Here is a 23233-nt window from a genome sequence, read left to right as displayed (position 1 = left end):
GCAATACTAAGTAGCTGGTCGATTATATTGTTAAATTAGGAAAAAAAATAAATGAAAGTTGCACGAAAAACCGTTTGCTTTATAGTTCACATTTTATAATGTAACTTTTTGAAAAATCAATAGTAAACAATTAAAAAAAAATATTATTAAACTGCAATACTAAGTGGTGGTCCGATTATATTGTTAAATTAGGAAAATAATAAATGAGAGTTGCACGAAAAACCGTTTGCATTATAGTTCACATTTTATAACTTAACTTTTTGATAAATCAATCAAATAAATAATTGTTTACTTTTCGGTAAACGTTGCCAAGATTTTGATGTTTAACTGAATAAGTGTTGATCTTATAATAGGCCTCGGCCATAGAGCAAGTGGGCCGAGGATTTGGGGATCTTTGTCCCTTTGATGTGCGGGCGTGCCAACTCTCGGCCTAGGGGATGGGAGAGTAAATATTTTGATTGCACATGAATCATTTTTCTTTCAGGGCAATTGAGGTTTGAACGTGTGTCGGTCGAGGGTTCTATGTGTCTCATGTGGAAGAACTTTGATTGGCTTTTTAGTGTTCAACTACGGGCCTTGTAACGTGATGTGTGAATTCAAATGTCTTCGTGATGGATGAGCAATCGTTAGTATACTTGCATGTGATGATTATGATGAATGTGTAATGGATTTGGTTTTTTTAGTAGTGCAATAAATGACGTGAGTGTGCATGGTAAATCGCATTAATCCGAACGAACTCTGCATGACGATGGAATTGATAGAGAGCTAACATCTAAATTAAAGTGCAAAATAAAAAGGTAAAAGTGAGAACAAGCAAGTGACAAATTGAAGTGCAGGGAATGAAATTAAATTTATAATACTAAATTGAAGTACTGGATACAAGTAAAATGAAACAATGCGAAAATTGAAATTGAAGAAACCATAAAAAAATATAATTTCAACCTAGTGTCGAATGGACAGTTAGAACGATAGAGTGCAAAAGTGTGGTTTGTGCAGGACCTTGAACAATGATCTACACGGTCCTTTTTATGCTATTTGAGAGCATCCATTCTTAATGTCTCCCCTTATTTACCTCCCCAGCCTTGATTTCTTTTCAAGTGGTTACAAAATTCAAAACACATTTCTCTCAATGGCAATTCTGATGTCTTTTTCTTTAGAATTAAATACTTGAAATTCTCCGAGTTTTTAGTGTCACTCTAAATTGGTCTCAACATTTTTAAACATTCCAAACAAGTACTCATCTTATTGAAAATGTCACATGCATTAAGCCTAGTTAAAAATCTGTTAAATTAACTAGGTTACTTTGTCTCCAAAATCAATAGAAAGTTATGGAAGCATACCCTCCACCAACTAATGACACTCCACCCTCAACATGCCATCACCTCCAAACCCAACGTAAAACCACAAACTCCACCCTTACTCAAGCTGCTAACATCAAGAAGACGGTCATGAAGATTGCTAAAATGGTATGGACTGCCATGATACAGCCACTACCATCTTCACCACCCGCCCATAAAGAAGAACTGGAAACTTTACAAGATGAGAATCGGCGAATGAGGAAATCACATGAGCAGAAACAAACTCGTTGAAATCCTATCTGACTTTTTAACCCTATTCTTTGTTAGGAGATTGCCATTCTTATATAATTTCAAATCATTGGTTCCATATAATATAAACTGTGTTTGAAATTTTTGATATTGAGGCAACTAATATTAATGTTGACCATGATATACCGAGTTTGTGGTTTTTGAATATATATGATCTATGTTTGGAAAATTAACTGGGGCGGATGTGACATTTTCATATGTTGGATACTTGTTTGGAATGTTTAAAAAGGTTAAGACCATTTCACACGTACTCTCAGAGTATAAGTAAAGTACAACAGAGTGGATTGAGAATTATACCATCGAAGGTAGTCTCCAATACCAGATTTTCCAAGAATCCTTGTCGATACGAAAGTTCAACTGCTAAAACCTGGAGGGGTGAAAAACAATGGTGAGTGAGCCTAAAAATAAAGTTTTATAAAAACCTTTTGAAAACATTATAACCCCTCGCCATAAAACAAGTATAGTTTTCAAATATACATACTACGTATAGTATGAAAATACTTACCGTAGCCTGCAATAGCTCAAAAATTCAATACGGCACAATATTTCGTAAGTAAAAACATCACATCTGTAACCGCATAATCTTGCATAAGCAAACAGATCATATCAAGTGCTCATCGACACATGCTGGCACACGAGTTCATGCAGAGATATTTTGACATAAACATAATTGTGTGTAATAATGATATACGCTTTAGTACTACAATCATGTGAAGACTGGCGTTATGTGCATCACATACAAGTCCTAATTGCCTATAACAATCTAGATCAGGAATGTCATCTACAATGGATCCAAAGTGAGCGTAAGGTGCGATGTGCACATACACGTGAAAGACTGGCCCTGACTCGAGTAAGGACTAACATCGGTGCAGCAACGATGAGTAGATAACGTAAATACGATCACACAACAGTAAATCGATAATTCACATTGACATAATGGTAATAAATAAAATATTAATCATGACCATAATTAAAATCCCATAAAAGTATGCGTACCTGTGCATCATGTAAGATTTATGATAATTTCGTAATTTTCCGTTATTTCGTTTATTCTGGAACAACCGAAGTCTCCGATAGTAATCGCACCTAAGCATAATATTGAAACACATTAGTAAAACTCAATTAAAACGTTTGAATTTGGAGAAACGGACGGTTGATCCAGAATCAGCGCGTCTAAATATGCTAAGGAGGATCCCGGGCAATTTTCGTAAGAAGTCAACGAAAAGTAAGCTGAGATGCCCCAGTGGTCAACTATGTTAAAACTTCGGAATTTCACTAAATGAATGTCAAAAACGGACTCAAGACGTCGATATTAGTCTAGGAGGGTTTCCAAGAAATTTCCGAAAAATCAACACAAGGAATATTCTTTGAATATTCCTGAATATTCCGAATCCAATTCGTAAATGGGCTGGTTGGGCTAAAGATTTGGGCCAAGGATTTTGGACCGGGTTTTGGGCCTAAGGCCCTTGTTTTTTTTTTAATTTTTAAATTTTTTTATCCTCCTCTTCTTCTTCCTCTTCGGCTGGTTGCCGTTGCAATCGTCGGAATCTGGAAAATGTAGACCAACTAAAACTTCATTAAACCTTGCCATGTCATATACCAAAACGAAGATCAAAGAACAAGGATTTCAAATATACCTTTGGTTTCCTCGGCCGTGGCCGGAGTTGGCCTGAAAACGGCTCGAAAACCGCCGGATCTCTCTCCAGAAAACTGGGTTGGAGTTCCCCGAGTAGTTTTTGTCACCAAACCCTACAACAAAGGCCTAAAACCTTAAAATCTTTCAAAACGACGAAAAAGGACGAGAGATGGGAGTTCCCGAGACCTACCTTGGTCGGAAAATAGTGGTGACTTGCCGGGAACCATGGAGATCGAGGTCCGGGTTCGTGATTGCAGCTTGAGGTCTGAGTATACGGTTTTACAGCCAAGCAACGAGGTAGGCTTCGGGTTTGTGGCGGTAATGCTTGTTGTAGAGAGCGGTGGTGGTCCAGTGAGTTTCACGGAGAAAGGGAAAAAGAGAGGCTTGAGGGAAGAGATGGCTGAGAGAGAGAGAGAGAGAGAGAGAGAGGTGAAGAGAGGGCTGAGAGAGAGAATCACGGCAGTCGACGGTGGCCCATGATTAGTCCTGATGGTGGTGCTCGTCGTTCCGACGAGATGGGTGTAGTATGGTCTCTGCTTTTGCAGAGAGAGAGAAAGAGATAGTGTGAAGAGAGAGAGATGACTAATCAGAGATGGGCGAAAAGAGTGGGAGACACGGAAGAGAGGGAAGAGTATGGGGTGTGGGCCCCACGGGCGAAAATAAATTATTAAAATATTTAAATTATCAAATTAAAAAATAATAAAATAATAACATAACAATATAATAATTTCAAAAAAAAAGTATAAAATATAAAATAATAATTTTTTTTTTCACAAAAGTATTTCTCGGATTCGTAATTCTGTAAAATCTTCATCGTAACTTCAATTTTGATTCCGCTTTCTCAACAACTATTTTATTGTCTTTTTGTTGCCGAGTTTACAAAAACCAATTTCAATTATTTATTTATTTATTTTCGTTATTTCAATTCACTATTTCAAAGCTTTTTCAAAACTTGTATTGAATAGTTAGTTAAGAATACATTTTAAATTCAAGTTATTCATATCAATTCTTGTGAAGAATGACTTTGCTTGAGCAATTTATACTACAATTACTTTGTTCTTTTGTAAGTATTTTTAAGTGTTTTTATCCCTACTTTTGCAGGTGATAAAAATTCTATTATTAACCAGTAGAATTTATTGCAATAAGAAGTTGTAAAAGGGAACAATGAAACCGCTTACATTCAAATTAATCTTCTTGAAGCAATGGAAACTATAGAACTCAACCATGTTAGAACTATTTTGACAAAAAAAACCATGGTAGAATATTTCCAAGCCAATCATGTTCAAGGAAGAAATAAAAATTTGCTCGGTTAATATTTTCTTTGAACTAGTACAAACTGAATTAATATTTTTTTGTGGATTGATTAATGTATATTCAAAAACAAAATCCCAAAGAGAAAAAATTGAGACATGCATCATGTTATAGAATAAAACATCATCATTTACGGCTTTTCTAGTCTTCACTTGTTTGGCATGCTGCTTTACCAATAGTGATTTTCATTTTTTGCATTTAGATTTCTTGATCACATTTTTTTACCTAACCTTTTGGATTATCCTGTTTGTTTTGCAACTTATCTTGCAGGTTCTTACCTTTTAGGTTTTATTTTAGAGGGTTTGGTTCTATGTCCTCCCCTCTTTTTATTGTACTTTCTTTTTCAAGAGGGGTAAAATTATGTCCCCCTCTTTTTCTTATTTTTTCTTTTTCAAGAAGAGTAAGGTTTATGTCCCTCTTCCCTCTTCTTATCATGTACTTAGGTTTTTTTGCTTTAAAAGGGGTAAGGTTTATGTCCTTCTAACTCAGCTTAACTTTTTTTTTCTTCATATCAATAAAATTTTCTCGTACCAAATTAAAAAAAAAAAAAAAAATTAATCTAGTACCTTTTCAGAAAAAGGGCAATATTTGTTAATTTATGCTGATGAAGAAAAAAAATAAAATAAAAAATAAACAAACTAGAAATTTTAAAAAATGTTATTTTGGTACACTACCCCACATCCTTTCCCCTCTACCGTTCCACCAATAAACTCTAGGGAACTTTAACAAAAAGCACCCAGTACTGTTCACTTTAACGAAAAACCACATTTTTACACTAAAAAGTCAATCCTGGTACTATTCACTTCACCCTTTATTTTGTCCTTATCATTAAAACTCAAAGTTTTCAAGCTCTTTTCATTAGTTTTCCTTAAACACTCTATTGCCAGCGCGCATGGACCATTTACAGAAAACAAATTTTCAAATGAACCTAATTTCGCTGCACTATGATTAAAAGTATTGATAGCTATTTGTGATACTTTCTTCAGTGTTCTTGCAGTCCATTGATAAGAGAAAACATAAACCAAATATATTATCCAGAAGAATATAACACCCGATTATTATTGAAACCACGCATATATATTTAAATTACATGGGTTCCGATACATATAGCTAGAATGAAAATTAGATAAAGAGACTTGATATTGGATTCAAATCGAGGATCGATATCGTAGTAGCTCTTCACAGAAACTAACAATTAACCCTTCTTATTTATACAGAAATAGCAAATGATTAATCTCACTGCAGATAAGCTTAGCGAACTAAAGAAAAAGGAAAATCAAACCCTAGGGGAGAAGGGCAGTGATGGAGCATTTAGTACTAATAAACCCCAAAAACCCCATAGGTAAGCATAAGTACATGCATGGCTTTGAAGTAGGAAAACTAAATACCACCGAAAGAAAACCCAAGAGGGTGACTGAAAGAAGGAAAGGGTTAAGAAGACAATCCAGTAGACACTGAAGATGCCCCAATGATAGCTAGGAGGGTTTGGACTAACCCAAAAAACCAAGAAGGAAAAAGGTCGGTCCATTAGCTAGGTAACCGGTACATGTTGTGAGTCAAGATGATTAGAAGAGAAACCCTAATAGGGATTGAGAAGGTTAATTTGGAAGCTATACGAGTTAATGATTAGCATATAAAAAGGGGAGAGCAGGTTGACAAATACGAAACCATGTCCCCTAGATCATGATCAGATATTATATGCCTAGCCTTCAAGCCATGGAGAGATCGTTCATCTCCCTCGTAATCGCTGGAATGCAGCTTGAACTCCGAGCAATCTTCCCCTTTGGCCCTCCTTTGTCTTTCGGACTAATTGACTTAGCCCTCATGCCCGTCCCGTCTGACTTACTCTTCTTGAACATCTCCCTCATAGCCTCAGCTTGAAACAAAACCGGATACGCCCTACTATACTTGTTAAACCTAACACATGCACTTATATGTGAATTCAAAGCCTCTTCTTTATTTCCTCCATTTTTCTCAACCTCTTCTTTCACTGCCTCAGAACACAACCCGCATATCCACTTCCCCAAGAACTTGTCTCTCACTCGGTCTATGTACTCGGGCGTGCACTCTTCACTCATGCCACAACATTCACACTTTGCATCTTCCACCTCAGATATTGGCGGAAGGGATTTCAGATCCTGATCAATTTTGACTTCTTTGATGAGCTCGTAAGAGATGTCGGATATTGTTCTTTTAAGGCTATCTGCTGAGAATGAAAGCGTTGGTGGCTTACACTTGGAGATGTTGTTGGCCCTAGAGCCAGAAATAAACTCTCCAGGAGGTGCCATGTTTGAAAATTTTGGAGAATACAAAAAAACCCTAACGTAGGACTTAAGCTAATTGGATTGAGTGGCAATGGGAAGCAAGAGTTAGTTAACTTGGCCAAATAACTCTGAAGATTGTCACATGGTAGTAGAAGGAGGTCTATAGTAGCCTATTTATAGTAGTCAGTTTGGCCCTCCAGCCATTATTTATTTGAATGGATATTGTTCAATCATTTGTCACTTATCAACGGAAGGGGTGAATAGTTTCGTGACCGTGCTAGATTTTTCAAGAAAGTTTTGAAAGAAAAGGAAATATGTTTTGCTTTTTTAGGTTTGAAATAAATGCTAGCTGAAACTTGCTACAGAACTTTCATGGAGTTTTATTATTCTTTTTCCAATTGATCATGTGGTGGAGGATGTTCTGGCTTCATGAAAAGGTCGCATATTTATTTTTCTTTTGAAGGATATAGTATGAAAGGCTGTGGCACATTCTATACCCCATGACTCTATGTTTGGGTATTAAACATTTACTAAGTGGGAATGCCATACGTTAATCTTTTGTGTTGTTGGAGGGAAATAATATGAATTCACATTCAAACCGTCTTTATTTGACAAAATTAAAGTGAAGTATCTCAAATTTTGAAAGCATTGACTATATATCAAAGTAACAGCAACGGAAAATATAAAAACTTGAAGCGATTGACTTGATATGCTTTATATATGTAAAATTATGAGCAAAACACCGATGAACTGTTTCGAAACAAGCGCCAAATAGACATGAACATGAAGTCTTATACAATAGTATAGCTAGCCTAACGAACTGTATAGATTTTAAAAATAACTCATATACACCTTTTATAATTGGTAATTTCCATAATATATTTACACGTTATTTTTCTGAAAAAGGAAAAGTTCAACGTACGTAGCCTTTTCATTATGTATAAAAAGGTCCGAAAAGAACGAAGTGCTGTTTGGTTTATAGCTTGAAATCCATTGTCTTTTGCTTTGAACAATTATTTTGCCCTTGTAAAAGGCTGCAAATTGCATATTCACGTGTGAGCCTACTCAAACCGTATACAGATAATGAGTGGTCCATATATCTTCGACAATACTAGCAGCAAGCAAGGCCAACATGAAAGAAAAGGACTGCCTTTCTCACTCATGGGTTCTCTCCCACAGCCACAACTCTAATTTCACGAGCAGTTTAATCAACCATATCCCTATATGCACGAGAGAGGGAGAGAGAGGGAGGGAGTTGATAGGATTTTTACTATCTACAAAATAGGGATAAAATCACTTAAAAATACTTGCAAGAGTACAAGGTTGTCATAGTATAGCGGCTCAAGCATGGTCGTTTTCCACAGAGATTGAATGAATAATTTGTATTTAAACTAATCCTTAGCTAATTATTTAGAACAAAGTTGTGAAAAGTATGATTTTGGAATTTAAAATAATAAAAACGAATTTAAATAAAAATAATTAAATATTTGACTAAGTAAAGAAAACAAAAGAAATACGTTTTGAAAGCCAAATTGTAAAAGCCTTCCGCCGTCATCAAAACAATCCTATGCAATTTTACCAATTACTTATGAATTTCTACCTACATGCTTTCAAGGTTAGGTTTTCCTAATGCATATTTTCCTTGTGATGTTCAAGCGAAAATGTATATCTAACATGCAATCCTTCTGTAATGTTCAAATCAAATATAAACATGTAAGACTCATTAAGCTTTGTGAAAACCATTTGAAAAACCATGCAAAGTGATGTTCGCCTTAAGTGAACTTACAATTACTAATCACAAGAAGCCCTCCTCAATTTTAGGGTGATGTTCCAACAGAAATTGCATCAAATTACTTGTCTAAAAATCCTAATGGTCGTGAATCACTAAGACAATTAGATAGTTTTAATTGCGGTGATTAATAATTCAAAGCAAGCATGCATCCATTCATAAGCAAATTAATAAAATCACATATTCTTGCTAAGGCTCATGGCATCGCCCTTACGAATAATCATAAAACAAAATATTATTGAGAATAAGGATAGAAAACACCTAGAAAATAAACTTGAAAAACTCTCTAAAGTGTGCGTGTGTTTCCTCCTCTCCTTCCCATTTTTTAACCCTAACGGCTAAAAAGTCTTATTTATACTACTACAAAATAAAACCCTAAAAGGTCTTAGAATAAAACTAGGAAACATAATAAAATAATAAAACAAAAAATAAAAGGTTTCCTATTTGAACTAAAAATAAACTTGAAAAACTCTCTAAAGTGTGTGCGCGTTTCCTCCTCTCCTTCCCCTTTTTTAACCCTAACGGCTAAAAAGTCTTATTTATACTACTACAAAATAAAACCCTAAAAGGTCTTAGAATAAAACTAGGAAACATAATAAAATAATAAAACAAAAAAATAAAAGGTTTCCTATTTGAACTAAAAATAAACTTGAAAAACTCTCTAAAGTGTGTGTGTGTTTCCTCCTCTCCTTCCCCTTTTTTAACCCTAATGGCTTAAAAGTCTTATTTATACTACTACAAAATAAAACCCTAAAAGGTCTTAGAATAAAACTAGGAAACATAATAAAATAATAAAACAAAAAATAAAAGGTTTCCTATTTGAACTAAAATTCGGATTTCTCAGAAAATCAAACTTTTGACCGACCATATCAACTCCGATTTGGTCCCAAAATGTCTCTTTTGTAAGCTTAGGTCGTCCCCTACAAATCCTTAAAAGGAATCTTCCTCAAAATATTCCATCTTGACCTTCAAAATGCCCAAAACATCCAGAAACATCAATCTGGGAAAACTGCACGCTGGGCCTTTATTTCATCGTCACGGTCAAACAGCTTGGTAGAAAAATCTGAAACTTTGATACAATCATCTTCAAAGACTCACGAACATCCTTCAATTGGAATCACTCCAAAATTCATCCGTTTGATCACTTTTTGCTCCAAAGGAAGTCAAATGTCCTACATTGAAAATACATAACAAAATATCAAAATTCTACCAAAATAACTAACAAATTAATGCTAAGATTAGGGTAAAATATATAGTATAATATCGACTCATCAGGAGTGGGTGAGAGATTGGTGGCGTTATGGTATATAACAAAAAAGTAATGCTAAGGAGACCAAATTTGTAAACCACATAATTGGATAATTACTTAAGTGTTGATTAACATATTTATTTCACATTGATTACACATCATTTAGTTTGCAAATTTGGTTTAGAATTTTGATCTCCCTAACATTATTCATAACAAAAACCTAAATTACCAACCAAAGCAACAGTAGTCTAAGCTCATTGTAAAATGGCTGCTTTAAGTATGTGGGTTTCATAGGTAGATGACAATAATTAAGAACTTCGATTCTCTGTTTTCTTAAGATTATTTAGTTCTTAAGTTGACTGTGTACCATATCAATCCAACAGTTTTATAAAAAAAATTCAAAAAAACAGAAGATAACTCAAAAAATTGTAATTCAAAACTCTAACAGTGTAAAAATAAGAACATAAACCCCTAACTTTTGATGGATTTGGCTGGGTAGAGATTGGTACTTGTAAAACCACTTTTGGTGAGCACACTCTTCCGATAAATAGATCATAATATTGGATGAGACGGTCATCATGTGATTTACAATGCAAAAATATGATAAATGTTATAAACTTTGTATTTAAGTGTGATTGTGTAAATCCTAGATTAGATTTGATACTAGTTATTCTTTCCTATTAGGACTTGTATTCCTAGGAGGAGAATGATTCTTCCCTCCCTTATTACTATAAACAAAGGCATTGCGTACGGGAATAACACATCCTCTACACAACTCTACAAACACATCCCTCTCCCTATTCTCTCTTTGTGCTACCGACCCCCTCCCCTTATCAATTAAATATAGGTCATAACACGTTATCAGTAATTAAAAAAAATCTAGGGTTCTTCGAACCCATGACCCGAGCCAACTCATGGAGCCTGAAGCTCTAATCCGTGAGCTAACCAAAACGACGCCCTCCCTAGCATCGTCCCAAAACCCAGAAAACCCCCTCACTTGCCGTCATGAGTCATGGCTTCGGCGTCCTTTTTCTGGGCAACCATGACCTGAAGTTGTGTTCTTGGGCTAATCCATCGTCTTCGATGATGATTGAACGGAATTCTAGAAGAATTCCTTCAATTTTTTTTGAACTTTTTTTAGTTCTAAATCCCTCGATCGAGAAACCTTTTCTCTGTCACTTGGATTTGTTCCCCATTGAACTCACGGACCTACACCAACGTTTTCAACCTATAACTCAACCGCCTGTAGTAGTGGCGCCGGTCTTATTCTCCAGCAAAATAACCCAACGCACGTTGGGGTGTTTTGGACACTAAAACCCAAAGCCCAAATTGGGCTGGCCTTTTTGGCCTGCCGAAAAAAGAAAGAATTTTTTTTTCTTAATCGGGCTTGCATGATGTGGCCTAATTCCTTGGCTCAGCGCAAACGTGACACCAACCCATAGGGCTATGGTGTCCTTGTGCATAGAACCATACCAGATCCCAGCCCGTAGCTGGTGAGTCGATGCATCTGCACCAAGACACACCTGATCACAGTCCTTCATGGTTGTGATGTTCCTCTATGTCGTGACACATAAGATTGCGTCTCCCGGGTACATAGACGATGCAAAGCAGCGGAGCACACTTTCATATAGGACCTGCAATCCTAGCTTGCTCCTTGTTGCACCAAATCAGAGCTCCTTTTAGGCCTCTGTTCTTGGGCCTATTACCCATAATCCCAATCCATGTTTTTTGGGCATGGGCCACATGGTCCAAATCTACTCAGCCCACTCGTAGGCTTTGGCCCTTGTTTTTTGGCCCCGAGCTTAATTGTATATTTTTTTTAGACAATTTGTGTTTTATATTTTTTTCACCCACATTTTAGTTTTGGCCCGAAGTCCAAATAATTAATTCAATCATTATAATAGACCATGAAGATCTATTTGCATATTTTCTTGTTGCATATTTCTGTATATATATTTGTGTTTGTCTGCAATAACATATGAACCTGAATTTCATAATTCTTTTGAAACCTGAAGTTTCTAGAAACATGCTTTGTTTGAAAACCCGAAGTTTTCCTTAAAAACATCACCCATGAAAACCCAAAGTTTTTTTCATGTAAATTTAAACCAATAAATGTCTATTAGAACTTGAATGTTCTACTCATATTTGAATGGATTGATTTTTTCTCCATTACACCAACCACATTCTTGTCCATTTATTTTGTGATAGGGAGATGTCGAATTTGAACAAACTTGACTTCACCGCTTTAGAGGTTTCTGGAAGAAATTACCTCAAGTGGGTCCAAGATGTGAAGCTTCACCTCACTGCAAAGAATTTGCGTCCTGCCATTGAAGATGAGACGGACAACCTGGTTGGCGAATATGAGAAAGCCACTGCCATTGTCTTCATCCGAAGACATATTCATGACGCATTGCAAACCGAGTACCTTGTTGAGGAAGATTCACGAGCACTTTGGGTCGCTTTGGCTGATTGTTTTGATCACCAAAAAGACATCTTCTTACCTGAAGTAAGACATGATTGCTAGCATCTGTGCTTCCAAGACTTTAAATCTGTGAATGAATATTAATATGAAGTTTGTCGAATTTGATCACTTTTCAAGTTTTGTAACAAGAATTTGATCGAAGATGATATCTTGGAGAATACATATTCGACCTTCTTTGCCACTAATATTGCCATGCAGCAACAATTAAGGCTTAGAAGTTAATTAAGTTTTCAGATTTGATATATGTTATACTTCTCGCTAAAAAGCAGAATCAGCTATTGATGAAAAATCGTCAAGCTTGACCTACTGGGGTGACTTCTGTGCTTGAAGCACACTATAGCACAAACCAACGCCCAAACAACCAACATAGGCATGGTAGGGGCGGCTAAAAGCCACCCCGTCAAGGTCAACAGAGCCAATGCCCATCTAATGGAGGAAACCAAGCCCAGAAACGCCTTAACCTCATTCCCAAGGCCCTAAACTTCAAGAATAAGGGAAAAGCACCTGAAACCATGGATACGGACATGTGCTACCACTGTGGTTCCAAGGACCATTGGTCCCATGTTTGCCATGCTCCCTAGAAGGTTGTAGCTAAATATCATTCTCGTCATAAAAAGTTTGAATCAAACTTTGTGCAAGTGGATGAACTGGAGAGTACCAAGATGAAGGTTTTTGACCTTCAGGAGGATACCACCCCTATGGAAGATTAGAATTTTAGACATAAACTATTTTTAGTTGAATTTAGTAGAACACCTGGGGCCGAATTCCACCTAGTGGCCAAACCCCCATTCTGTTTTAGGTTTAATTTTGCACAATTTTCTTTTATGTTTGGATTATTTGTTGGTGATTTTTTTTTTTGGATATTAAGTTTTTAATTAATTAATACCGTTGAATACTTAAAAATTATTTTGAATGGATATTTTTTTTTTATAAATTTTATGCATGTGACATATTCAAATTAATTTTTATTTCTAGGTATGACTAGTGGGAAAGTTAGTTGTCTAGCAGATAGTGCAACCACGCACACTGTTTTGCGTTAACGCATCTATTTCACTAACTTCATACCTAATAATGCGCATCTGACAACCTTCTCAGGCTCATCCAACCTGATCGAAGGATACGGTAAGACACTTATAATGTTGTCCAATAGTACAATCTTGACCATTGATGAGACACTCTATTCTCCACGTTCTAGAAGAATGTTGTTGAATTTCAAGGACATTAGAGATAATAATTACCATGCTGAAACCTATATAGAAAATGGAGTTAAATTTTATGTGTATAACTTCCTACGAATATGGCCAGAAGTGTGTTCTAGAGAAGATGAAGCGTATCCCAAATGGTTTGTATACTAGAATCATACGCCCTATAGAAAGCCACTATGTGGTCGACCTTATCTCGAGGACCATGCACGAAATTACACTTTGGCATGATCGTATGGGATAACCTGGATGAACAACGATGCGTCGTATCCTCAAATCATCACACAGGCATCCACTAACCCGAACTTTAGGTTCGATTCAAGGAATTGCATGCCAAACCTGCTCCATAGGAAAGCTTATTATTAAGCCTTCTTATGACAAGATTCGTTCAAATCCTTATATTTTTCTACAGAGGATTCAGGGGGACATTTGTGGACCGATTCACCCTCAATATGGACCATTTAGATATTTTATGGTTTTGGATTACGCTTCCACACGTTAGTCACACGTGTGCTTGTTGTCCACAAGGAACACTCTATTCTTTAAATTGTTGGCTCAGGTTATCAAGCTCAGAGTTCACCACCCTAATTATCTGATCAAATCTATTTGATTGGATGATGCTGGAGAATTCACATCTAAAACTTTTAATGATTATTGCATGTCAGTTGGGGTGAACATTCAGTACCCCATGTTCACACCTAGAACGACCTGGAAAATGCCTTCATTAAGCACTTACAAATGATTGCTCGATCGTTGGCCATACGTACTAAGCTTCCGATCGCTGCTTGGGGTCATGCAATATTGCATATAACCATGTTGGTCTGCCTAAGGCCTGTTGCAACCCAATTATATAGTGCCCTTCAGTTGATTACCAAATACAAACTTGACATATGATATATGCGCATTTTTGGTTATGTGATCTATGTGCTGATTTCGTCGCCATTACGTACAGAATGGGGCTTCAGCGAAGGATGTGAATCTGTGTTGGATATGATTCTCCTTTAATCATTCGTTACTTAGAACTTTTAATAGGCGATCTATTTACCACTTGTTTCACTGATTGTCACTTCTATGAGACAATTTTCCCATCGTTAGGGGGAGGTAAGAACATCAACATTCTTGAAGAACGATGCAAATTATCATGGATGACTCCCACTTTATCTCATTTAGATCCCCACTCCGCTCAGTCTAAAACTAAAGTGCAGCGCATATTAGATCTTTAGAGTGTAGCTCAGAGCATGCCAGATGTTTTTACTGATCTAGCGCCAGTGACAAGATCTCATATTCTAGCTATAAATGTGCCTGCAAAGATGGATGTATCAAATGTATGACGAACTTCCCTCCTAGAGGCCTAGGACACCACTTTGGCTGATCCACGTACATTAGCAGCTAGCTAATCATCTGCCCTTACAAAGAAGTGTGGCATACCACTTGGTTCAAAGGATTCACACCCTCGGAAGAGAAAACTCACGGCACAGGCCCTTGAAGAACCTACCGTGAATCTGACTGTCGCCTACTCATTATATCCAACTCATGAAGAAATTCTAGATTACAGAAGCGTTCTTGAAGAGACGAACCCACCTCCCGAGAATTGAGAGATTTTGGTCCATTATGCTAGCTTCGATGATGTTTGGTGTAGAAATGAGATGGTCATTGATGATGCATTAACATATGCAGTAGCTACTGAGATTATGTTGAGCGATGACATTGAACTCCGTTCCATTGGTGAATGTCGACGTAGAACTAATCGGTCAAATTGGAAACAAGCAATTTAAGTCAAACTTGATTTGATTGTGAAAGGTAAGGTGTTTGGACATGTAGCTCATTCTCCTCCACATGTGAAGCTCATTGGCTACAAGTGGGTTTTCGTTCGGAAGTGTAATGAGAAGAACAAAATTGTGCCTTACAAAGCTTGTCTTGTTGCGCAAGGCATTCAGTTTACGGTTTGAAGCAATTCGGAAGAATGTGGTATAACCGTCTGAGTGAGTATTTGACTAGTTAGGGATATGTGAAAAACGAACTATACCTTTGTATGTTCATTAAGAAGTCACATTTCTGTTTTTCGATTATTGCAGTTTATGTTGATGACATGAACCTCATCGAAACTCCTGAAGAGCTCTAGAGAACTACTGCACCCCTGAAGTTGAAATTTGAGATGAAAGATCTAGGAAAGACTCGATACTGTCTCGGTTTCCAGATAGAGCACCGTTCGAATAGAATCTTAGTACATCAACTGAACTACACCCAAAAGGTGTTGTGCTGCTTTAACGAGGATAAAACGAAGCCTTCGAGTACACCTATCGTTGTTCGATCGCTAAATGCAAAACAAGATCCCTTCCGTCCGAAAGAGGATGATGAAGAGATTTTGGAGCTTGAAGTTCCTTATCTAACTGCAATAGGCACTTATTGTACTTAGCTTAATACACTAGACCTAACACCTCCTTTGTTGTTAATCTTTTGGCAAGATACAATAATGAACCAACATGCAGACATTGGACTGGTATTAAAGACATCTTCCGTTACCTTAAGAGTACTATGGATCCTTGAGTGATGTTGCACCCCCTTATCTCAAGCTGATTCTCGCCTTGTTGGTTATGTCGGCGTATGATACTTATCTGATCCGCACAAGATGCGCTCTCAAATGGGTTATGTCTTTACCATTAAAGACACCACAATTTCTTAGAGGTCAACTAAACAGGCCTTAGTTACCACTTCGTCTGACCATGCTAAATTTCTCGCCTTACACGAAGCAACTTGGGAATGCTTTTGGTTGAGAGCATTTATGGGCCATATTCGAAGCTCTTGCGATCTTTACCCCGTCATTGATGTCCCGACGACGATCTATGAAGATAACACAACATGCATCAAACAACTTAAGAAATGTTACATCAAAGGAGATAACACCAAACACATTGCGCTGAAGTTATTCTTCTTACGTCAACAACAAGAGTATCAGAAGATTGAAGTCACACAAATTCATTCACAAGACAATCTGGCCGACCTCTTCACCAAATCACTACCATAGGCGATGTTTTAGAAGCTTGTTCAAGGAATTGGTATGCTTAAACTTTCTGAGTTGTAACATTGTTAGTTCTCTTCAGAATCATGTCAAACTCAGGAGGAGTATCTTGAAGTATACTTGTGTGATCTTAATGTACTCTTTTTCCCTACAATTAGGAGCATTTTTCCCATTGGGTTTTTGCTACATAATGAGGTTGTGATGAGGCACCCACCTTGGGTTGATTATATTCCTGATACTTCTCGTAGACGTTTCATTTGACTTTGCATTATGCACACATATTTCCTTAGATTATGGATTTTGTCCCTACTCGGGTTTTTACCATAGCCATAGGGGTTTTTGTGAGACTTAGTTCCTTATGCAAGTTCTTACCTTATTTGAGACTATCGTGTTCCCAGAATCAGTGCCGACGAGTCGACTTCCTCAACTCTATGTGATGCTGAATCTACTTGAGTATTTATACACTTAAGGGGGAGTGTTATAAACTTTGTATTTAAGTGTGATTGTGTAAATCCTATATTAGATTTGATACTAGTTATTCTTCCCTATTGGGACTTGTATTCCTTGAAGGAGAATGATTCTTCCCTCCCTTATTACTATAAATAAAGGCACTGCGTAAGGAGAATAACACATCCTCTACACAACTCTACAAACACATCTCTCTCCCTATTTTCTCTCTCTGTGCCGCCGGGCCCCTCGCCTTGTCAGTTAAATATAGGCCACAATAATAAATATCTTATTGGAAGAGATTTTGCACTATTTTTCTTTCCATGCACATGTTTTATTATTTTTGTCATCTAAATTGAACAAGTCAAAGAGAATCCATAAATAAAAATAAACAGGAGTTTGGAAATCATATGCTATCTTTGTTTTTAACTAGGTTGGAGGTGGGCATGGTCAGGTAAATTCGGGCCATTGAGCAATGCTATTGCTGCAATGCCATATTCCTTTCCCTGCATGATAAGATAAATAATTAAAGTCATAGTACACATGTAAATTAAATCAATTTGATAATACCCAAATGCATTAAACACATATATCAATAAACAAAGCAATATATAAAAGAGTAAGGAGGATAATAGAGAATATCAATGTTCTAAAGCCGTTGACAACTCCCTATGTGCAGATTATAAGGGCTATCTACAACTCCAAGATACAATCCTTGAATCTCACAAAGTGTTTAGTCCATAAATATGATTACAACAGACGGGGGCCAAGTAGTGATTAATTGCCCATTGATGATAAGGATGAGTAGGAGGATAATAGACAATATAAATGAGTACTGTAGTAGAAAGAGAAGGGAAATATTATAACGTATATTTCATGTTCCCTATCTATAAAACTCTATATGCCCTTTGATAAAAGACATGAATCTTCATATTTATTCTTTTAAATAATAATAAAAATGTTTTGAATCTTTAATAAAATAAGGTAAATAACCAACATCCCCAACATTGCTACATAACCAATAAACCCAGTTTTAGGACCAAAAAAAAAAAAAAAAACCCAATAAACCCAGTTAGTACCCAATGGGCACAACCCAAAGGCAACATAGCCCAAAAATAGAGGCACCAGAGAGGTAGAAGGCCTAACCCATATTGGTGTGTCTCAAATATTACATATCAACAAATTATATATTTTTTGACACAATTAGTAAAATCGCCTTCTTTGTACTTAGAATTATAAATAAACCCTCTACTCCCACCTTTAGATCACTAAAATCGAGCAATAATTATTTCCAACTCGTAGCACAAACCATAAATAAAAAAAATAAAAAAAAAGGCTCAATACTATATTTGGAGAGTAAGTGGCCGTTTACTACAGTGATGAAAATGTATTGAGTTCTTACATGACAACATGGTTCAAACTCCGTTGGTGGCTAATTTAACATTTAATATAACAAAATCTATTGTTTAACAAACAACCTAATAAGAGTTTCCTTCGAATCCTTTCCTAACCTTGGACAACAACTTCCCTTCCCATTTTTGAACTTTGGTTTGAATACGATCTTTCAGATTGCGAAATATCTTACTCTTTTCTAGCACTTTTAGGCAACCCTACATAACATTTCTGGTACAGTACAATCGAAACTGATAACTTTTCTAAAGAACGAAGAACAAAAAACAAAGAATAAAAGAAAGAACTTTTGAAGAGAAGAAGAGAGAAAGAATAGGATTTTTCATATATGTTTTTGTTAACCATAGATGGATGTTTACAATTTGGTTTTATAGAGCTAGATTGATGAGCTCAATTACAATAATACCCTCTAACAACACTTAGCCAATCTTATCCTTATAACAACCTAACAACACATTTTAACTACCTCTATGACTATCAAGGAATCAACCATGTCATCACTAATCACTATGGTTAATACTCCCCCCTAAAGCTAAGTAGTCATAGCTTAGATTGCTTGACAGACACCTTCGAATACTGCTAAGTCACAGAACTCGTTGTAGTAGCTTGGGACAGAGCACCAATATTGAGATTATGACAATGTTTGCTGAAAATTGAACTGTGGAGGCCTTTAGTGAAGACATCAACTACCTGTTCTTTAGTAGGAATGTACTGCACTGTTATATCTCATTTCTGTACCCGTTCCCTCACAAAATGATAATCTGTGTCAAGGTGTTTAATTTTAGAGTGAAACACTGGATTTGAACACAATGCAAGTGTTGAAAAATTATCACAATGTAAATGAGGTGGTACTGGAAGAAACTAATAGAGGTCTTTTAGTAAAGAACGAATCCAAAACACATCAGCTGCACAATGAGCTAATGCCTTATATTTGGCCTCTGTAAAGCTTTGAGATACAGTGGATTGTCGGTTAGACTGCCATGAAATTGGATTATAACCAATATAAACCACATAACCGGTTATAGACCGTCGTGTATTGATGTCAGCCGCCCAATCCGAATCAGAGTAAGCTGAAAGTATAAAGTCATGTGACTTTGTATACTTTAAACCACAATGGATTGTACCCTTCAAGTACCGCAAAATTCTTTTGACTAAATGCATATGGAGGTCAGATGGTTGTGTCATGTACTAACACACAACATTAACAGCATGAGCTATATCGGGTTGTGTGAAAGTCAGATACTAGAGTGCCGCCACGATGCTTTTGTAATATGTTGGATCAGTCATAGGACTTCCTTCAGATATAAGAACTTGATAATGAGGCTTGGAAGGGGTTGAAGTAGGTTTGCAAGACTCCATTCCTGCTCTCTTTAATAACTATGTGGTATACTTTGATTGATTTACAAATATAGACCCATCTACTTGATAATGGATCTGAAGACCTAAGAAATATGTCAACTGCCCCATATCTTTTAAGTCAAAAACTTTTGCTAGCTAAGAAATAACAGATTGGACCTTTGTTGTACTTGACCTTGTCAATATTATGTCATCAACATATAAGAGCATGATAACCACATCACCATCATCTTCTTTGACAAATAAACTTGTATCAACCATTGATGTTTTAAACCCCAAAGAAGGTAAGAAGCTAGTGAACTTTGAATTCCAAGCTCGTGGAGCTTGTTTAAGACCATAAAGAGATTTTACAAGCCTGCAAACGTGTGATGGGTGTTTGGGATGCACAAAACCTTGTGGTTGTGTCATATAGACCTCCTCATCCAATTCTCCATGTAAAAAGGCATTTTTCACGTCTAATTGTCTTAAACTCCAATTGTGTTGAACAACCAATGCAAGAATTAGTCGCACTGTAGTGTGTCGAACTACTGGACCAAAAGTCTTGGAATAATCCAAACCCTGTTATTGACTATAACCTTGAGCTACCAACCTTGCTTTATACCGTGCAACTGTCCCAACCGGATTTCTTTTAACCTTATAGACCCATTTACTACCAATAATAGCTCGTTGATCAGGAGGTGGAACTAATCTCCAAGTTCCTTGAACTCGTAATGCATCAAACTCTTCTTGCATGGCATTCTGCCATTGGACCATTGTAGAAGCTACCCTAAAATTCTTAGGTTCTGTCACTTCAGTTGCATCAGCAATAAAAGAGAATCCATCACTCATATAATTGAAATTTGTAGAACCACAAGAATCATGGAAATGTAATGATTGTAACTCTGGGAAGGCAGCAGCAAAAGATGAGTAATCTTTTCTTGTAATAGCTCATGTCTTCAACTGAGTTTGAATACTATCATGTATATTTGGGGAGGTATTATGAGAATGAGGTGGAGAAATAGGAAGAATTACCTGGAGTTGTGCATAATCAAGGACAGGAAGCAAAGAAGGTGTATCAGGTGGGGAGGAAAGAGTATAGCCTATTGTAGGTGCTGAATCTTGAATCTGACCACTGATATCTTGATGAGCTGTAGTTGGAGATTCAGTAGGATTAAGATATGTGCTAGTAGATCCCTCAGTGTGCATAGAAACACTCACAGGCTGACTATATAAAGAGGCTGAATAAGAATAGTCATTTGAAGTATCTACATTCTCATGATGATCATTTTGTAATGGAATCGGAACTGGAACAATAACTGGCCTAATCTCAGGAGAATGTGCATCCACAGCATATGAAGAAGAATCATGTCTTTTGGAATCCTGACTGTAGGGAAAAACCATTTCATCAAATAAAACATGCCTTGAAATAACACATTTCTTGGTATTAGGATTAAAACATATCCCATTGAATATCCCAAGAAAACACATCGCTCAGACCTTGATTGAAGTTTATTGTTGTTATATGGTCCCAACCATGGATATACAGCAGTACCAAAAATCCACAGAGACTTCAAATCAGGTGGTTTAGTATACAACTTTTGATAAGGAGATTCAAAGGACAAAGATTTACAAACCATCCTATTGATCAGAAATACTGAGTGTGCACATGCATAATACCAGAATTCAGCAGATAACCCAGCAGCAATTAGCAAAGTAATACCTGTATCCACTACATGCTTGTGTTTGCTTTCAACTAATCCATTTTGCTGTGGTGTGTATGGACAAGCAATCATGTGTTCTATCCCTTTGGAATCAAGAAACCCTTTAAAAGAAAAACTGGTGTATTCACCTCCACCATCAGTTTGCAAACATTTAATTGCAGTGCCAAACTGAGTGTGAACAAAATTATAAAACCTCATAAACACAACAAGTATATCAGATTTATTGCACAATGGAAAAATCCAAGTATACTTTGTATATTCATCAACAAACAGTACATAGTATTTATGCCCTTCAATGGATTTTACAGGAGATGGTCCCCAAATATCTCAGTGAACCTTTTGAAATGGCACAGAACACTTATCATTTCTAACCGAAAATGGAACTCTTGACATTTTGCCTTTTATACACTGAGAACATATACTATGTGTACTATCAGTATCTACACTTATATTTGCCTTTTTCAACATAACAGCCAATATTTCATGTGTTGGATGCCCCAATCTCTGGTGCCACATTTTTTATTTGACCAATTTTCCCAAGAAAGCTGAACTCTGCACTGTAGACTGTACTCCTCTTGCTCCTTTCATAACTGGGATTTGAAACAACTCCTTAGGCTTACTCTTTCCTTAATACAAAACCTCATTTGTCTTTTTGTCCTACACAAAGAACTCACTTTCATCACAAATAAACCAACTATGGTTATCAGCACAAAGTTGTTTTACAGATAGAAGACTTCTTGCAATTTTAGGTACATGTAATACATTCTTAAGAATCAATTCATGAGAGTTATGTTTAAGAGTAGTAGAACCAATATTGTCAATGGCTAAACCTGTTCCATTGCCAATAGTAATTTTATCAGAACCAGCAAAGGGAGTGACTTGACTCAGGGCATGCACATCGGTAGTGATATGGTGAGAAGCCCCGGTGTCAACAATCCATGAATCTTGTTGACCATACTGAGATGTTTGCTGTGCAGCCATATCAGTCATTGTTGATGGTGGAGAAGCCCCTTGGAAGGCATAATTTGCCCTGTGAAAGCATTCAAGTGCAGAATGCCCTTTTTTTTCCACAAATCTGGCACTCAATCAAGAACCCTGTGGATGGTGTACTTGAATTTCGATGGAAACAATTGACAGCTGTGTGACCCATTTTATTGCAAATTTGACATTCTATAACCACAGTATGCCTGGTTTCAGTGTTACCTTTCCACCCATTCTGTCTTGAATTCCCAGACTGAAAACTAGAAGAACTACCTGAGTTGAAATTTTTACCTCTATACCTACCATTTTGTTTTCTGGCATTTGAACCATTGAATGACTTCTGACCATAATTTTATCGTGATCCTCCAGAGTTGAAACCATTCCCCATGAAACCAAAACTATAAGACTGTGACTCAAAATTTGGGGGCTGCTGGAACAAAGGAAATTGCTGTTGTTGATACTGAGACATAGGAAATTGGGGTTGGGGAAATTGTTGTTGTTGGTACTGAGGCACTGGAACCTGTTGTTGAATTACACCACCAGTTGTTGCAGGAATATGACAATGTCCCAATGGATTAGAACCCGATGCATTAGATGAATTCTGCATCGTAGATGAGCCTTAAGTATAAAAAGCATTCGTGCTTTGTGACAATACATTGAGCTCCCCTTCAACCTCATTTTCAGCACCTAACAACTGAGCTTGAAACTCCTTCAAAGTAATAGTAGATTCTTTGGCAAGAATGACTGTGCGAATTATAGCATACTCTTTTGGTAATCCAG

The 23233-nt window shown here is 36.6% G+C and overlaps 2 protein-coding genes across 8 annotated transcripts; both read right to left on the bottom strand.

The window, feature by feature from the left end:
- Positions 1 to 831: 831 nt before the first annotated feature.
- LOC126611404 (uncharacterized) lies at positions 832 to 3836 on the bottom strand. Of its 7 annotated transcripts, XM_050279682.1 has the most exons (5): positions 3434 to 3836; positions 3245 to 3356; positions 2604 to 2693; positions 2113 to 2175; positions 832 to 1974 (listed from the first exon to the last, which is right to left on the bottom strand). In XM_050279682.1, exons 1-5 carry the CDS (start codon positions 3468 to 3470, stop codon positions 1968 to 1970), a joined length of 309 nt encoding a protein of 102 aa, XP_050135639.1. In that variant the 5' UTR covers positions 3471 to 3836; the 3' UTR covers positions 832 to 1967. The 7 variants fall into 7 exon arrangements, 2 of the variants coding, with proteins under 2 accessions (XP_050135639.1, XP_050135640.1); XR_007618830.1 differs by having other exon boundaries at positions 2113 to 3155; XR_007618832.1 differs by having other exon boundaries at positions 832 to 2175; positions 2604 to 3155.
- A 1748-nt stretch (positions 3837 to 5584) lies between these two features.
- LOC126611684 (uncharacterized) lies at positions 5585 to 6946 on the bottom strand. The gene has a single exon (XM_050280059.1). It carries the CDS (start codon positions 6840 to 6842, stop codon positions 6264 to 6266), a length of 579 nt encoding a protein of 192 aa, XP_050136016.1. The 5' UTR covers positions 6843 to 6946; the 3' UTR covers positions 5585 to 6263.
- Positions 6947 to 23233: the final 16287 nt, after the last annotated feature.

The sequence above is a fragment of the Malus sylvestris genome, chromosome 17, assembly GCF_916048215.2.
Source record: "Malus sylvestris chromosome 17, drMalSylv7.2, whole genome shotgun sequence".
Taxonomy (NCBI): domain Eukaryota; kingdom Viridiplantae; phylum Streptophyta; class Magnoliopsida; order Rosales; family Rosaceae; genus Malus; species Malus sylvestris.
The sequence above is the reverse complement of the archived record's forward strand: the minus strand, read 5'-3'. Positions and strand labels throughout refer to the sequence as shown.